The 19,010-nt window shown below is 40.6% G+C and overlaps 1 protein-coding gene across 5 annotated transcripts in view; it reads right to left on the bottom strand.

Moving 5' to 3' along the window:
• Cfap206 (cilia and flagella associated protein 206) overlaps positions 1–19,010 on the bottom strand; it is a 41,090-nt gene that overhangs the window by 1,467 nt on the left and 20,613 nt on the right. For all 5 annotated transcript variants that reach the window (XM_021160307.2, XM_021160309.2, XM_021160310.2 and 2 more), the window contains exon 12: positions 742–885. In XM_021160307.2, the coding sequence (XP_021015966.1) occupies positions 742–885 (144 nt within the window). The remainder of the gene's footprint in view (positions 1–741; positions 886–19,010) is intronic.

Below are 19,010 nucleotides of genomic sequence, written 5' to 3' on the forward strand. Positions count from 1 at the left end.
ACCTGATTCCTCCCGTGGGTGTTGTCAGGACCCACATCTGTGGCTCTTGGTATCTTTTGGGGAGGGGAGGCAGAGCCTTAGGTATTTTTGATTTTTAGCTGGAGTCAGATACCAACCTCCTTCAAATCAGGTGTGTCCTTTAACCTAGGCAGGTCTCAGATTTCCAAGTAGCTGAAAGAACATGCTTGCACCACCAGAGCTGGAGAAAAGGTGTTCTTTTATATTTAAGATTTATTCTGGTTTTTCACTTATGTGTATGCATCTGTGTACTTGTTTGAGGGCTTGCAGAGACCAGATGAGAATGTCAGAGCTGGAGCTGGCAACTGGAGCTGCCCAAGTGTGTGCCTGGAACTGAACCTAGGAAATCTGCAAAAGTGGCAATGGCCACTCAGCCACTTTCCCCAGCCTGGAAAATGCTTTTAAAACTGTGAAGGAAAGAGCAAGTGTCCTTGTTTAGTACCTGGAGGGTGTTAGTCAAGAGTGGGTTCACTCTTCCATATGTTTATACAGGTCTAAAATTAGAAGACAACCTTACTATACAGGACGCTGGAAACTTATAAATCATGCTAATTACTTCTATGTCTGCAGGGAACTCTGTAGGACTTATTTCTTTTATATAAACAATTTAACTTACCAACTCTACGGGTAACAACATCAAACACCTCCACCCCCACCCCCACCCCCACCCCCACCCCCACCCCCTGCCAGCTTACAAACAATTTAGGAAGCACTGTTACAAACCAGTTTTATGGCTTTTCTTCTTAGTTCCCATTCGTTCCACTCATATGTTCTCATGGTCGTGGGTGGCAATATGTGTGTATCTGTCTGTGTGCCGTTGTCACACTTTGTAATTGGCTTTATATAATGCTTGTCAACATCTCTCATCTAAAGAAACACAAGTTTGTAGTTAGCAGTTATACAAAGTAAACGCCATGTACAGGTAACTAAAATTACTCAGCTGAGACTGCCAAGAGACTAAGGAAACACTTTGGGAACATGGAACATGCTTGTGAATGCCAGCAAGGAAGAACACACAGTCGGCAGGCCTGTGTAATTGTGCTCCTGCAGAGTCCGGCTTTGTGCGTGATTCGTGAGCTTATTGTGCAAGGGTATTTTAGAGGGAAAAGGCATCATACATCATCAAGCTTTCAAATGTCTCTTCCTACTCTTCACAGCGGGTAGTGTAAGTGGAAATAGGAAGCAAAACTAGTTATTAAATATTAGGCATAAATCACATGTATTTGACCCTCTTTAGGATGTGTTTTGAACTTGAACATCCATAAGAGATCACCCAAATTTTTTTTTTTTTTTTTTTTTTGGTTTTTGTCTTGATGTGAATATATTGGCTTTCTCCAAGGACACCTGATATTAACTATTAGTAATCCTGGGCTAAGAACATTTGCTTATGTTGTGCTCAGTGGCATCAGAGATAGTTAGAGAGGAACAGGTGGTAGTAAGGAGGAGGAAAGGACAGTCACTTCCCATAACAGCTGAGATGCACTGATCATCTAGCAAGACTGAAATCTCTCATGATATAGTGGAGTAGATAAAAACATAATAAAAAGATAGTTAAGATAAAAGATAATTCTATTGTTAGAATAGAAGTAAATGGTAATTAAATAAGACAGTAAGGACTCTATGGGAGATAGAGGGAGAAATCCCACTTCCATGGGTATCTGAAGGTCACTGGAGAACAACTGTGGATTTAAAAAACACAAAGGATCTGGGCAGTAGTGGTGCACACCTTTAATCCCAGAATCTGGGAGGCAGAAGCAGGTGGATTTCTGAGTTCGAGGCCAGCCTGGTCTACAGGGTGAGTTCCAGGACAGCCAGGGACACACAGAGAAACCCTGTCTCAACTCCCCCCCAAAAAACCAAAAAACCCACAAAGGAGAAATGTTTAACGGGAGTAAAAGAAATATTAAGAATGATAAAACAAGACAGGACTCTGGCAAGGAGAGTCAAAACAGAGAGGAAAAGGCTAAAGTTAGCACACAAGGAAATTTAAAGCAGCATTGTCGAAGCAAGAGGATTGTGGGTTCACGGCAAACACAGGCTCCACGAGAGCATGGCTCGTTAAACACACACACACACACACACACACACACACACACACACACACACGGCATCAGAAAGGGCAGACTTGGTGGCACACACCTTTAATTCCAGCACTTGGGAGACAGAGGCAGGTTAGGCTGTTCTTTGTGAGTTCAAGGCCAGCTGCTATACATAGCAAGTTCCAGGCAGGCCAAGGCTCCAGAGTGAGACTCTGTCTCAAAAACCAAAAGTAGGGCTGGTGAGATGGCTCAGTGGGTAAGAGCACCCGACTGCTCTTCCGACAGGTCCAGAGTTCGGATCCCAGTAACCACATGGTGGCTCACAACCATCCGTAACGAGATCTGGCGCCCTCTTCTGGAGTGTCTGGAGACAGCTACAGTGTACTTACATATAATAAATAAATAAATCTTTAAAAAAAAAAAAAGTAATTAAAGGGGGTTGGGGGGCAATAGTTCATGTGGAGATTAGACCAGTTATGAAAGACTATCATAAAATCTTCATGAGAATAATTTGAAAAAATTCCTAGAAAAATAAAAGTCATTAAATTTGATATAAGAATAAGAGACTGCTGTACCTGAAAAATATCTTATAATATTAAATTAGTTGTAGGAATATATATTAAATATAACAGAACTGGGCAAAGTCAGCTCAATCTGAAAGTAAAGTTGTTTTAATCTTGAAGGTAAATTAATATGTAGTGATTGTCAACACGGGCAGACTACAGAGCAAATGCTGAATCGTCTCTCAATAGATGCAAAAACAAGTTGATATTGTCTCAGCAAATGATATAATGGGGACTTTTAGCCTGCTAAATTCCATAGGGGTGGGGGTGGGGACCCTACAACAGACCACATCAGGAATGCGAAAGTACTCTAAGACGACAGTGGCACCCACTCTAGCCATTTCTTCTCAGTACTGCTAAGGTTGCTTGTCAATGGAGTAAGGAGAAAAAATTATGTGAGAGGTAAATGCAGGCTCACTGGACAAGGCCCATAGCGCCTACTCTAGCTCTTAGCTAGGTAATGACTAGAGTGCATGGCTTGCCTTGGTTTTCTTTGTTTCCAGTCCAGTTTTTACCCCCACTTAAAAAGCCTGGACGTTTTATTAAGTCTTAATTTTAAAACTCAGTGAAGAAGATCGGCTGAACTAACTAACATCAGGCCAGGCCAATGCCCTTGCCAGGTGATGTTTGCAGAGTTTTGCCTTCACATCCCAACAGGAACCTCCTTGGCCAGACGTCATTTATCTTCTGGGAAGAGGTCCAATTAGTAATGTAAAAATATGCTCTTTATCCAGTAGGGAAACAGCATTAACAGATTAGTATCTTGTGCTCTATGTATCTTGTAATCAAAGCTGTAACACTATAATATGGCTAAGCATAGAGACTCTGCACTCTGCTTCCTGAAGAAGCCGAAGAAGCTGAGTTCTTTGCTGTTACTCATTTCGGTTATGCCCTTGATCTCAACCCCAAGTCTTTCACAGAGGGAAGAGCAAATAGGACTAATTAACATAAATGAAAAGGGAATATACATAGGTAATTGTGGTGGTCAGTTTTAATTGTGAACGTATACAATCTAGAATCACTTGGAAAGGGAGCTTTGATGAAGACTTTTCTAGATCAGGCTGGCCTGTAAGTCTATGGAAGATTATCTTGACTAGGTTAATTGATGCAGAAAGACTCCCCACCCCCAACCCCCTTTGGGTGGCACCACTCCCTATGAAAGAGATCCTGAACTGTGTAAGAGTAACGAAAGTGAGCTGAGTATTAGCATACATGAATGGAAAGAAGGTGTGCTCGCCACTGAGCCTTCCTGTCTGAATAACTGAGTAGTATCTGAATAATTCTAGAAAAGCTGGAATACTACAGATCAGAGCCAAATTATCTTGGACCATCTTTATTGCCCTGTCTGTATGTGATATAACATCTTTGTGACAATTAATTAGGTAAAGTTGTTGGGATATAAAAACAAATACCTCTCACCCACCAAAAGGCTGGATGTCATCAGACAGCCTGTAAGGCCTAGAGGAGAGATTCTCCTACTTTGCTTTGCCCCATTCAGCTTCTACGGATGGATTGGGAAAGCACTTGTCTTAAGACTTTCTGTGTTCTGTAAAACTATAAAACCTTCCTGAAACTGCTTACACTTTGGAACATGGAATTTGGGGTAACCCAAATCTGTCTGTGCTCCTAGACCATAGTCCACTCATATTTCGTTTCAGGACAAACTATCTCTTATTCCCGTTGAGGTTAAGAGTTCTATTTTACTTCATTATCTATGGCACCAGAATTTAGCAACCCAAGAACAATCTACTTTTCACAGGAGGAGTCACTCAGCTAATTGCAATGTCTGGACCTCTGTGGCCAAACCCTCTGGCACTGTCTCCTCAGGCAGATCCTCGGGAGCTCTTTCTGATCTCTCTCTTGGTTTGTTTATTCTGAGCTGGATGTTTAAGGATCCTATTTGGTAGATAAATACTTCTGCCATTTCTGATTTGCTTTCAGTGGTTGGTTTAAGAAATCCATTCTGTCTGCCTGCTGTGAAGGAGTCTTGGTTTCTGAGGTGGTTTTTGTCCTTTCGGGCCTCTGAAGGCATTTTGGTTGCTTAAGTTTGCTAGCAGCTGTTCTCTTTCATATCTGATCTAAGGAAGGGAGGAAAGGGTTTTTTTGATGGGAAGGCAGACAGATACTTGGTCCTCCAATGGTTTTATGTTTGATCAATATATAACTCAGCTTTCAAGTGTAAACAAATTTAGAACATTTAACTATAGATAAGTCGACTTTATGTTTCCCTGTATGGGGAATATCTATTCTCTAAAGTGCTTTGTTTTCTTAACTAAAAGTCCATGACAATAAAATAATTAAAAAAAAATTACAACTAGGTGGCTTATTTGAATGGGAATATAGAATTATCTAAAGAAACGATGGCATTGTTAATTTATAAAAATTAATAAGAGCTTCAAAAGCTGCATGTGAGTTCAGAAGAGACATTGATTTTTCTTTTAATTTAAAAGTTCTAGAGGTAAAACCAGAACTAGAGACAAATACTGAGGACAACCCCCTTCCTCATCCCTGTCTCTGACCTTGTCTTTTCCTTCTTCATTTCCTCACAGAACAAATCTGTGCCAAAGGAAAAGATTGCCATGGCCTATTTTAAGGTAACATGCAGAGAGACATTCCCTGCTACAGTAAGAACCCTCACTTGTAAAAGCCACTCTCCCATGAGAAGTCCGTACTTACACTTGAATACCTATTTCCTCCTTAAGCATTAACCTCCATGCTCAAGCCTGTATTAAAGTGTCTTTATTACACCAATTAGTCCAAAAATCCTTGTTAAGCCCCTGTCCTGGCTTTTGTCAATTTGACATAAGCTAGAGTCATCTAGGAAGAGGGAACCTCACTGAGGAAATGCCACCATCAGATTGGCCTATAGGAAAGTCAACAGGACATTTTATTGTAATGGTTGATGGGGGCGGTGTCACTCCTGGTCATAGATTGTATTAAAAGCAAGATAAGCAAGCCATGGCTAACAGTAAGCATCTTTCCTCCATTGACTCTACTTCTGCCCTCCCTCAGCTTCTCTGATGATGGGAATACGCCAAATAAACCCTTTCCTCCCCACGATGGCTTTAGTCAGTGTTTTATCACAGCCATAGAACACAACCTAAAACAGTGTCAAAGCCACAGATCCCGATTTGGCCTGAGTTGAGGAACTCTCTAGGTAACTAAAGACGACTGTTTGGAGCTGTGTTTCTGCTCCTACACCCTTGCCGCTCTGCAGACTTATGCTGAGGGCCACCGTGCAACACTGTAAATGAGTCTCCCCTTCTGTCACTTGGCCTGTGTGAAATACTGAGCACAGCTCACATGTTGTTACCTTGGGCCTTTTTATTTCTGTTTCTATGGTCAGAGAATTAGTACTCTCTAGAGTCATCTGTACCCCATTCCTAAGTAAGATAAAACAGGGCACAGCTCTTCTTGAGGGGGGCACCATTATAAAGGGCTGACAACCCAGGCATTCTAAGCACTCTTGCCTCTGAGAGAGCACCCCCAAAATACAATGATGGAACTATCCAAAGCAGCACACCCTGGATCCAAGGCAGCATATGAAGAATCATAGCGTCTATACTTTCTCTTAACCTGAAGTGTTAAATGTGCTCTGTGCTTCTCTGCCTTCTTTCTGTAAAGCTAATAGCACAGTCGAGGGAGCTCGGTCAGCTTCTACCTCTGTGACGTTCTGAGGAAGGGACTGGGTAGAGGGAGGGAAGAAGGGAGGGAGAGACAGAGACAGAGACAGAGGCAGACTGAGACAGAGACATATAGAAAGAGACAGAGACACAGAGAGAGAGACTTTCTTTCTTCCTCATCTCATTTGTTCACATGTTTGTTTGTGACAAGGTCCTGCTGTGTAGACCAGGCTGGCCTCACAGAGATCTACCTTCCTCCGCCTTCCAAGTGCTAGGATTAAAGGTATGCACCACCATTCGTGTCCCCCCCCCCCTAAAAAAAAAACCCAAGTTTTTCATCAGAAATACATATCCACTATGCTATTTAACAAAGGTAAGTCTACAGGAAACACTTTACCTTTGATCCCCAACGCTGCTAAAGCTCTCTTACATCCTAAAGGAGTATAGACAGGGCATAAAAAGAATATGAATGTTCTTTTTTTGCTAGGTGCACCTGATATCCTGCACTTGTGTCATATGTGCCAGGTAATGTTTTCATGCATTGTGTCCACAACGATGTATAACAAACTGTTCTCACTTGCTATTTTATTATGTGCTAAAACTACTTTTACTTTTGGTATTCCCTATTAAAACGCACATATAGGGATTAATAAGCATATTTTGGTAATATAATAACAAGCTTGTTAAACATGCTGCCTTACAAACTTAGAAAAGTCCCCCAGAGGTCATGCATCTGCACACTCGTCTCCCATTGTCAGTGCTGTTTGGGGTTGTGGAACCTCTAAGAGTTGCAGCCTCACTGGAAGAAGCTCACCACTAGGGGCAGGCTTTGGGGGGTTATAGCTCCACCCTGTCCAGTTCACATTCTCTGCTTCCTCCGTGCCAATACACCATCAGCCAGACTCCTCCTCCTACAGCTCGCCGCCATGTCTCTCCTACTCTAGCCCCCCGGAAGCAGAAGCCAAGTTAGCTCCTTCTTTGTAACTTGAGTTTGGTTATGGGGCTTTATTACTGATACATGTGGGTATGCTGAAATGCTGTAATACATATTACAGCTGTTGTCCTTAGGTCTACTTCCTTCATAAAACCTTAAAATACTATTTGTTTATATAAACAGCATTCACTGGAATAAGATAAAGGTTTCATTAAAGATGTTAATATCATATTTTTTGATATTTTCATAAGGATTTCCTTCCCAAACAGGTTCTAAATAAAAATATATATTATATAAATTTATATTTCATTTTTAAAAGTCATAAAAAAAATCATTATTTCACTTCCAGAAATATCAGCTTTATGTGTCTGTGTGAATGTATGTCACACATATGGAAGTGCCTATGTAGGCCAGAAGAGGGCGTCTGGAGTTGCAGACAGTTGCGAGCCATGGTGAAAGTGCTGTGACCCCACCCAGGTCCTCTAGCAGAGCAGCCTGCCTGTGCTCCGAACAGCTGAGCTTCTCTCTGGCCAAACTCGTCATGGTTTTGTTAGGACTGCTTACTCGAAAGCCTACCTCACCGAAATCTAGTTTTCATGTTTAAAAGAGTCAAATGCTTTCCCAGTCTTTGTAGATGAAATAAATCTAGTTCTTAAATTAATAACATTTTATTTTAAATCTTTCAAAAGAAGCACCATGTGGGGGATGCCTATGTTTTAAATTCAAATGCCTACATATGAAATGAATAAACTCTTTCCTGTGAAGAGAAAGAATAATATATTAACTGGGTCTAACCAATTAGGTTGTAAGTTTCTGTTAGTGCGACAAATGTTGAGATAGTTAACAAGGAAACAGTGCAGGCCCTGTGGTGTCCTTGGATGGTTAGCAAACACATTGGCTCCTTATTCCAGCCAAAAATGTCCAAAGATTTGGGATAATTCTTCTCATCCAAATTATATAAAAATATCAATTTCTAATGACAACTTTCACAGTTTCATACTTTACATGCTGATATTTAAAGTATCTTATAGTACAGTCAGCCAGAATTTTCAATTTTAAATATCTGTATTTTGCTAATAAAATAAATAATACTAATGTGACTCCTACTTATATTTCTTATTTTAAAAGAGAACTACTTTATTCACATTTTTGATGGTTCTTAAAAAGTTTATTTTATTTTTAGTTATGTGTGTATCTATGCACGTGTGTCCCTCCAGTGGCCAGACGAGGGCGTTGACTCCCCTGGAGCTGGAGCCACGGGTGGTTGTGAGCTGCCTTCCCTGTGCTCAGAACTTCAGTTCTCTGTGCTCTTAACTGCTTAGCCATGGCTCCAGTCCTCATTTTCACATTTAACCATTAAAATACAAAGTAGGATCTGGTTATGCTTATAAGACCTATATGACTCTGACTTCTAACAGATCTGACCTCCATCACTGTTATATTTGTTGCATGAAAAAAGACAATCTTGTTAAAAGAAGTACTATACTGTTACTGAATTTCTTCTAATAATCTGCCTGCACAGTTCCCTTTCCCAGTTAAATGCAGTGTCATAACAAAATACTAAGACCATTGACTTAGTATCTACAGGTAAGAGGTAATTTAGACTGAAAGACCAATTTTTCCTAAGAATTAGAGCTAGTCATTCCATGGGAGGTTACAAGTCAAGCGGGGCGAGGGGGGGGGGACTAAAATTAAAAGACATCATGGGATACAAGTAACTGTAAGTGCAGCGGTAAACATATAGTCATAGTTTTAAATTACTTATTTAAAATGTCTGTTTTCTTCATCTGTTATCGTCATTCCACTAGGCCAGGCAGTATTATTATTTAAATGTTGAGCACATTATTCTTAATATTTTGTCAAATATAGATTGGGGGGACTGGAATTATAATGACTAATAGATTGTAATGTTATGCATGGTCCCATAGTTTCTTCTCCTAATGGCTCTACCAGCTCTTCTACCTATTATTCAGCCTCTCTACCAGATCCTAGGACTGAGGTCCTAGGGACATGGCCACTAAGATGCAGTTTATGTGTGCACACACATGTACATGCACACGTGCAAACACACACACAATGTGATGCTATATCAGCAGGAGGAACTTACAGAGTGTGTCTGGATAGAAGCGGCACCTCCAGCTGAGCCTTCTCCTGATTAAAGATCGTGCTTGAGTGACCGGGAAGAGTTTGGGATGTTACAAGTCTAGCAAACTGGAGGTCTCTGCTAGAGACCTCAGAGCTGTCTGATGACCCTCAGCCTTTTGGGTTATGGACAGCTGCTAGGTGTCTGTGAATTCCACAGGCTTCACCTAGTTAATAGTCACAAAGATGTTAGCTACAAATAAGAGGGGGCAGGATATTGGTACTAAGAGGGCTAAAGATTGCCCACGATCATTTGGCTCTGGACTTGACTTCCTTTGTTTTGTTCCTAGAACAGCTTCATGAAACTGCTTCCATGTTGGGACAGGGAACTTGTGATAATGTGGTCACTCACATCAACTATCTTACCCTTTGAGGTGGGAGTTGTCATTTGCATCATCACACTTCCTTCTCAGGCCTTTACTCTGCGTATGAATGTGACTAGTGGCTTAAGTTCTGTAATGACAGACTGTAACCATGGCACTGTGAGGTAAAGTAAGCCTGCTCTCCTTCCTCTACGCTGATGTGAAAGCTTTACAGCAACAGAAACAAACTAGGAGCCTAGTGGGTACTTTCTATAGAGGCCAAGGGCCACGCCTTCCATAACCAATACTTTGTAGTTATAGAAATCCATAAATACATAGTAATGTCCCAAGCACCAAAGAGCTAGCCATCTTTCATGAGTACTTTCTTGTGTATTCCCTGCCACCCTGACACAAAAGTGGAATGCTTGTAGAAAATTCCCTATGTGAGACTTTACAACATATGTGAAACCTATTTATCCAGGTACCATCCAATTTCTTCTACAAGTTTTTGTTTGTTTGTTTATTCTCATTAGGTGCTAGCCTCAGACTAAGTATCTAGTACATTATATTGTTGCCAAAATTTTACATCCAGTTAAATCCATTTGGGGAATGTATTCTTTATTGATGTTACCGACACCAATTTCTATTTCATGCATATTCTTTTTTGCAACAGCAATTAGATTTCCCCCTGGAATTGAATCTTCTTTTTAAAAAAAACGGTTCCAATCCCTCATTTTGTACACAGCTATTTTAAAATTACTTCTCCCTGGATTTATTTATGGTCATCTAATTGATTTCTTTCTTCATCATGATGTTCCGTTATCTACTAACATCCGCTGTAAATTAAGCAGTAATTTATTTTGTAAAAAGCTTAAATAGTAGAAAAAGAAGCTAGCACTTTTTGAAGATATAATTGTCCACAGACAGATTCAAATTTAACAAGGGAGTTTAACGTGGATTCTGAATATGAAGTCAATACATAAAATTAAGCTAATTTGCATATGAAAGAAAAAATTCTAAAATATCCACAGTATCTAAAAATAACAACAAATCATAAAATCCCTGCAAATGAATTTAACAAAATGGTTTACAAATCATTTCTAGGAAGTTATAAAACTACATTCAAGTTTGAGGTATAGAGAATTAAGATCATAAAACTATTCTCTCATTTATTTACACAGGGCAGTTTCAACCAGAACTCCTTTAAGGTTCTTAACAGAATTTGATAATGTTCATCTTAATTTTACATGATATTAAACAGTACCAAGTATAGTAAAGGTTTTTTTTTTTTAGGGAAAAAAAGTGACAACATGTTCCAATTTACCAAGTCAAATAGAAAGTTATCACTGAGTTATCAGCATAGGAATTGTTTGTAAATGGAGTGACTAAGCAGAATTGAGAGCCCCTAGATTAGCCTACCTTTTCCGTGAGTCAGGGCTGGAGAGAGAGATGGCTCAGTGGTTATGGACTCGTGTTGCTCTTGCTGAGGGCCCAGGTTCAGTTCCCAGCAGCCATACTGGGTAGCTCAAAATCTCCTGCATCTCCTGTTTTAGAGCATCTGACACCTTTTCCTAGCTTCAGTGAGCAACTGTACTCATGTGCATGTACCCACACAGAGACATGCACACACATAATTAAAATTCTTCTAAATTAAGAGGAAGTGTAAGCCCCCTCACAGTCCAGTCTTAGTAACCCACTTCCTCCAGTGAGCCGCCACCTCTCAAGCTTCTAGAACCTTCCAAAACAGTGCCACTGTAGCATTGGAATACATGAGCTGAGAGAGGTCATGTCATACTCAAACCATAAATCCAACAGGGAGAAAGTTGGACAAAGTTCATTATTTCAGAGAAATATGCCATTTATTAATACATGCATGGACAGGAGGAGAAGTCAAGGAGCAAATATTAACCAACAAATAAATGCTGAGAGAATAATAAAGTCAGAGACGGGAGAGGCACACGCAGGCAGCTGTGAGACTTGTGAGTGGTTGTTACCTTACTGTTGGGCTGAGGAACAGCTGTTTACCTGCTGTACTGTAGTATGGTAAAACATTGTACGTCCCTTTCACAGGGATTTTCCAATAACAAAGCTAGTTATAGGACTAAGAGGCATCGCAGTGGCCAAGCATGTGCTACCCTTACAAAAGACTCAAGTTTGGTTCCCAGCTCCCCTGTCAGGTGTCTCACAACCACACATAATTTCAACTCTGGAAACCTGGTGATTCTGGGTTTTATGGGTACCTGCACACATGTGTGCATGAATGCATACACACACACTCACAGTTAAAAATGAAGCCTTAAAAAGTTAGCTATTAAAATGACTTTAACTGGTTAACTTCAATGTTATGTTCTTTGCTATTTCAAAATTTTTTGAAATTAATTTTTAATTTAAAGTAAGCAAGATGTATTGGTCTTTGTGTAACTTTTTCTTTTTAGCCTTCTAGCACATCTGAAGAAAATTGATAGTTTTAAAACCTATATCTACTATAGTTAGCACTCTCTGGTGAGAACCTGTCTCGACTAAAGTTTTAGAGAAAAGAATAAACTAGCTGGGCGTGGTGGCGCACGCCTTTAATCCCAGCACTCGGGAGGCAGAGGCAGGCGGATTTCTGAGTTCGAGGCCAGCCTGGTCTACAAAGTGAGTGCCAGGACAGCCAGGGCTACACAGAGAAACCCTGTCTCGAAAAACCAAAAAAAAAAAAGAATAAACTGTCTCTAAAAGTCACAAAGTTTGAGTAGGGGATGACTAACAGAGTAACTATAGGGGAAATACTTGATTCAATAAATAACTTCCCCTAAAATGTGTCTTTAGATTCATGCAATTCCAATTTAAAAATCAAAAACCTTTTGGGGCTCTTTGACAAATGAGTAAACTTATATTGAGTCATTTGAAAATTTACGGCAGATGACAAAACATACATTTCTGTAGAAATGTACTTGGGGGAAACCACTTATGTACTGATGTGCGGCCATTTCCTCCAAACTGAGATGTTTCCTTTTGGAGAGAAACTCATTAAGACTCAGGTAGCTAATAACACTTCCAGGGCTTGGGAAGCCCATACAATTAGAAGACTTACAGGACCCAACCCCCCAGCTCAGTAAATAATTGCTGGGGGAGGAGACCAAGCAGCCTTCTGGGGTCAGCACCCATGCAGAAGTGAGCTTTTGGGCAATGCAACTGGTTTTGGAGATAGATGTGGATTTAATCATTCACTCAGTCCTTTGGTAGAGCCCTAGGTAGGATAAACAGACATCTCCCCAAGAAATGTCACAAGAAACACAACTGATGCCTGAATCCAGACTGACAGGGAGAGGGACACATAATGAAGGGAAGAAACCCAGAGACAACCCCAATAGGATTACACTTCTCCAAACTGTATGAGATAGTGCGCCTCCTTGCTGCTCCTTGAATGCTCTCTACAACATAACCTGCAACCAAGCAGAGCTCTCTCAGAGTAGAGCATCCTTATGGAAAATCCTGAGGTGGCCATCTTTCTCTGCATGGTATGGATGGATCAGTATGCTTCCTTGATGAACAGCTCCACCCCATGCCAGTATGAAGATGCACCCAAAATAGCCGATGGCCCAGAAAATGAATATATCATAATCCCGGAAGTACATGTTTTTTAATGTGAATGTTAAGACATGCAGCGTAAGACTTAGTTGTCTAGTTAAACGAGCTGTCTAGCACGTGCAGCGTAAGACTTAGTTGTCTAGTTAGACGAGCTGTCTAGCACGTGCAGCGTAAGACTTAGTTGTCTAGTTAGACGAGATGTCTAGCACGTGCAGTGTAAGGGAGGATCTACAGTGGGAAAGTGATATGTAGAGATTATCCTCCACGTTGGCCTCTTGGTAGGTCAAGTGAGAGAAAGCATGAGGAGATGGGGTGTTGGCTTTCCTTCTTAATAGCTGGCAGCATGCCAGGTGAGGACAGACACGTTAAATATGATACGGATCCCCGCTATCCCACTGCAGGCTATAAGAGCAGTCACTGACAGGGAGAACACTCTCCACTGCAGCTAAGCTGTGCAGAGAGCTCAAGGGATGGTGCCTTTATGAGTTGTCACTCGTGGAGGGGGTGGACTATTCAGTGACTCCACTGCCTTTGAGCTAACACATTCTCACCCACACACCTGCAAGCAATCCCAATGAGCTCAGTGCTTCCCCATGCTAGATATAAGTAGAATCACTTTTTTTGGATCTGTTGCTGACACTCTATCTGAAGTAAAGGGGGTTTTGCTCACACATTTCAAAGGAAACCTGCATGAGAGCTGAGTAGATACAGATTTTTTTGGCCTTATCATTACTTTCTGAGCAATACAGGATAGCACAATTTACATAGCAGTCACATTGCAATAGGTATTTTAAATAATCTAGGGAAATTATATGTGTGTGTGTGTGTGATACACACACACACACACACGAGAGAGAGAGAGGTATATATTTAAAAGGTATCCAAGGGACTTCAGATTCTACTGTTAAAAAAGCTAAAAGTTAAAAAATAACATCCTGAAACTTGTGGGTAAATAGATGGAACTAGAAAAAAAAATTTCACCTCAAGTGAGGTATCCCACACCTAGAAAGACAAATATGGTATGGTTCTCTTATAAGTTAATAGTAGCTTTTAAGTCAGTGGTAACCAAGCTATGCTCTGTAGAGCTACTGAGGTCTGGCTTACACCACTGGGGTATAGACAGAGCTCATTAGAAAAGGGATACACACACACACACACGAGAGAGAGAGGTATATATTTAAAAGGTATCCAAGGGACTTCAGATTCTACTGTTAAAAAAGCTAATTCCCCATAGATAACAAGGGATCAAGGGATAACTATACCACAAAGTTGTCACAATTACACCAATTCAGTATCAGCATAGACAAAGAAAAGCAGACCAGAGAGTCATATTAGAAAGTCCAGAAACCAATATAGTATTTAAAGTCTTGGCTAGAGCAATAAGACAACTGAAGTAGATCAAGGGGATATAGATTGGAAATGATGAAGTCAAAATATCTTTTTTTGCACATGATATAATAGTATACATAAGTGCAGGTGATAAACACTTTTGCAAAGTAGATGGGTACAAATTAACTTACAAAAATCAGTAGTCCTCCTATATACAAATGCCAAATATACTGAGAACAAAATTGGGGAAATAACACCTTTCATGATAGCCTCATACTATAAACTTGGTACCTGTCCAAGCAAGTGAAAGACTTGTATGACAAAAACTTCAAGGTATTGAAGAAAGAAGTTAAAGAAGATATCAGAAGATGGGAAGATCTCCCATGCTCATGGGTCAGCGGGATTAACACAGTAAAGATGGCCAATCTATAGATTCAATGCAATCCCATCAAAATTCCAAAACAATTCTTCTCAGATCGTGAAAGGGCAATTTTCAACTTCAGGACAGGAAAAACAATCCTGAACAAAAAGTACTATGGGAGGGACTAGTCTTCCTGATTTCAAGCTGTGCTACAGAGATACAGTAATAAAAAAGCCTGGTATTGGCACAAAAACAAACATGTTGATTAATGGGATCAAATTGAAGACCAAGACATGACTCCACACACCTGGGGACACAAGATATTTTTATCCACACCTTGGATAAAGAAATAATATTCAATAACTGGCACCGGTCTAACTGGATGGCTGCATGTAGAACAATGCAAATCGATCCTTACTTTTCACCCAGTATAAGACTCATCCCCAAATGGATCAAAGACATCAACATAAAACCAGATACACTGAACCTGACAGAAGAGAAAGTGAGGAGTAGCTTTGAACTCATTGGCACAGAAGACTTTCTGAATAGAACATTGTTAGCACAGGAACTAAGATCAGTAATTAATAAATGGGCCTCATGAAACTGAGAAGTACTTCACAGAATGGATGCAATCATTCAGACCAAGCAGCCGCCTGCAGGATAGGAATATATTTTTATGAACTAGTACCCAATACAGGGATAATGTCCAAAGTGTATAAAGAATGAAAAACACTACATCTCAGTAAAACAAAACATCCACTTAAAAATGGGGTACAGATCTAAACAGAGAATTCTCAAGAGAAAACTCATAGGTTGAGAAACACTTAAAGAAATGTTGAACATCCTTACCCAGCAGCAGGGAAAATGCAAATCAAAACTACTTTGAGATCTCTTCTTACACTTGTCAGATCAGCCAAAATCAACAACACAAATGACAACTCATGCAAATGAGGATGTGGAGTAAAGGGAGCTGATGAGGGTACAAACCTGTACAGCCATGATGGAAGTAAGTGAGGCAGTTCCTCAGAAAGATGGAAATAGGTCTATCTCAAGGACCAGCTACAGCACCATTTATGGTGGCACAAAGTTAGTGGAAGTAACCAACTAATATCTGTGCCCAGAGAACACTTCATCCTACCACAGAGACACCTGCTTAGCTATGTTCACTGCCGCTCTGTTGATAAAAGCCAGAAATTGGAAATAACTTAGATGTTCCCCAACAGAAGAATAGACAAAGAAAATGTCATGCATTTACACATTGGAATATTACTCAGCCATTGAAAAATAACATCCTGAAACTTGTGGGTAAATAGATGGAACTAGAAAAAAAAATTTCATCTCAAGTGAGGTATCCCACACCTAGAAAGACAAATATGGTATGGTTCTCTTATAAGTTAATAGTAGCTTTTAAGTCAGTGGTAACCAAGCTATGCTCTGTAGAGCTACTGAGGTCTGGTTTACACCACTGGGGTATAGACAGAGCTCATTAGAAAAGGGAAATGGAACCAGGAAAGGGGATAACATCTGAAATGTAAATAAAGAAAATATCTAATAGAAAAGGGAAATGGAATAGTTATGGATGGATGGGGGAGCTGGGGCAGGAGGATCAAATGGGATGGGGAGAGGTGAGAATGAGAGATGAACAAAAGAATATGGGAGAGACAGCTAAAATTCAGGGCCGTTTGAGTGGAGATATATAAATCACCCATACAACCCAGGCTGTTGCCAATGCTGTTGCCAAGACTACAGGTTGTTCTCCACAAGCTGACAGTGAGGCCTCATTGCTGAAGACAACACCTACACAACTCAGTGAACATGGAGAACTGGATCCTCCAGAGAACCTTCACCCTCATGTGTCTGGTATGGGAAGGTACTCTGTGGGCTAACAGAAGAAGCCTGTAAACACCAACCCAGCCACAAACCCTTTGATCTACAATGCAGTTCTGACTGAAAAAAAAAAAAATGTTAGGCCAATGGTGGTACAAAGCTTGTGAAGTAACTTGACAATATATGATTGGATTTAAAGCCCCACCATGAGATGGAAACCATACCTAGCGTTGCTTGTGTGACCACAAACCAGAATCCAGATAGCCCGGGGAACTAGTACAAAACCAACTACTACTGTTCTTTAAAAAAACAAAAGGTAGCAATAGAATGACTCATAATGACATTCCGCTGTACTCATAGATCACTGCCTTACTCGGTCATCACCAGAGATGCTTCCTCCTGCAGCAGATGGGAACCCATACAGAGACCTACCACCGCCAGACACTACACAGAGAGTAAGAAACCTTGGAGCACGCAGCCCATTTGCGTCTTCCATCAAATAACCCCTACTCCCAGGAAGTTATTTGATGGAACAAAAGACAGAGACAGTGTAAAACCTTCTAAATCAACAGATCAGCGTGCACATGAACTCACAGAGCCTAAGATAACATCCACAGAGCCATCTGCATATATAATGGCTTCTAGTTTATCTTTTTACGGGATTCCTGTGTGTTCAGATGAGCGGGCCTCTGACTCTTGTGCCTTCTCTTGTGCTCTTTTCCTTCTGTTTGCTTGTCTTGTCCAACTCTGATCGGTTAGTTTTTGTTTTATTTTATTATATTTTATTATTATCCCTTAGAAGCCTATTAGTTTTCTAATGAAAGACAGAAGTGGATCCAGATAGGAGGGGAGGTAGGGAGAAACTGGGAGGAGTAGAGGGAGGGGAAATGTTAATAAGGATATATTAACATTTGGGGAAAGAAATTATTTTCAATAATGGGAAAACTAAGTAAATAAAAATGAAAGCCCAGAAACAAACCTGTTTCAAGTAAAAATTGTTAATATAGTATAAATACATCCTAATTATTAAAGTTATATCATTTACCTAGTAAATTATATTAGGAAAATGGTCTCACTACATGAAGAAAATAAAATTAGAAGTCTTTAGAATGTTGAAATAGATTAAGGTCTAAAATAAAAAAAATAAACTAAAACTGTGTAAGTATAAAAGAATAATCTTAGAGCAAAGAAGCCCTTTGAGAGAGAGAGGATGAGAGAGAGAGAATGAGAGAGAGAGAATGAGAGAGAGAATGAGAGAATGAATATGTGCTTTCGGATAACATCTACACAGTTCATTGAACATGGGAAGCTCCACCTGGTGCCCACATAGAACCTTCACCCCTACTGGCTAGTATTTGTGGTACTGGAAAGTACTCTGCCTACTACCTAAGTAAAAAAGTTTACATAAACTCTGCTAAAAATCTTGCGATCTGCAATGGTGACCTGCCCGCAAGATGTACTAGCACAACAGAGGAACAAGGCTTGTGGGGGCAACCAAACAACATCTGATTGGATTTAAGGCCCCCTCCATGAGATGGAAACCAAGCCTAACACTGCTCAGGTGGGCAGGAACCTGATACTAGATAAACCAGGAACCTAGGAGAAAGAAGCCTTACTGTCTGCTAGAGCAGTGGTTCTCAACCTTCCTAATGCTGTGACACTTTAAAACAGTTCTCCATGTTGTGGTGACCCCTAATCATAAAAGTATTTCATAGCTACTTCATAACTGTAATGTTGCTACTGTTACGTATTGTGATGTAAATATCTGGGATACACATGGCATCTGATACATCTCTCTCAAAGGGATCATGCATGGCCCACAGGTTGAGAACCACGGTGCTAAAGGAACCCAGCAATAAAATGACTCCTAGTGATCTTGTGTCCCACTCATATCTGTGTCTTCTCCAGCCCTCATCAGAAAATCTTCTGCCTACAGTAAATGGGAGCGAGTACAGAGACCACAGCAGTGCACTGTACACCGTGCTCACCCTTGGAACACTCAGTCCTAAACTGTAGATCTCCATCAAACCCCCCTCCCCACGGTTCAGGAACATGATGGAAGAGAAGTCAGGGGGCTGGAGAGATGGCTCAGTGGTTAAGTGTGGTCTCCCTTCCCCCACCTGCTTGAACCTGCTTGCTCAAGGGTGGAGCTTCCTGCTCATTCATCCTGCCACGCCTACTGCTGGACCCTGCCGCTTTGTTGCTTGGAAGCACACACGTGGTTGTCCTGCTACTGGACCCCGAGATTACTTAGCGGGAAATCGGGTTCCCTCCCCCTTCCTTTATAACTGAGTGTCTG

This window comes from Mus caroli, chromosome 4, assembly GCF_900094665.2.
Source record: "Mus caroli chromosome 4, CAROLI_EIJ_v1.1, whole genome shotgun sequence".
In the NCBI taxonomy this organism is placed as follows: domain Eukaryota; kingdom Metazoa; phylum Chordata; class Mammalia; order Rodentia; family Muridae; genus Mus; species Mus caroli.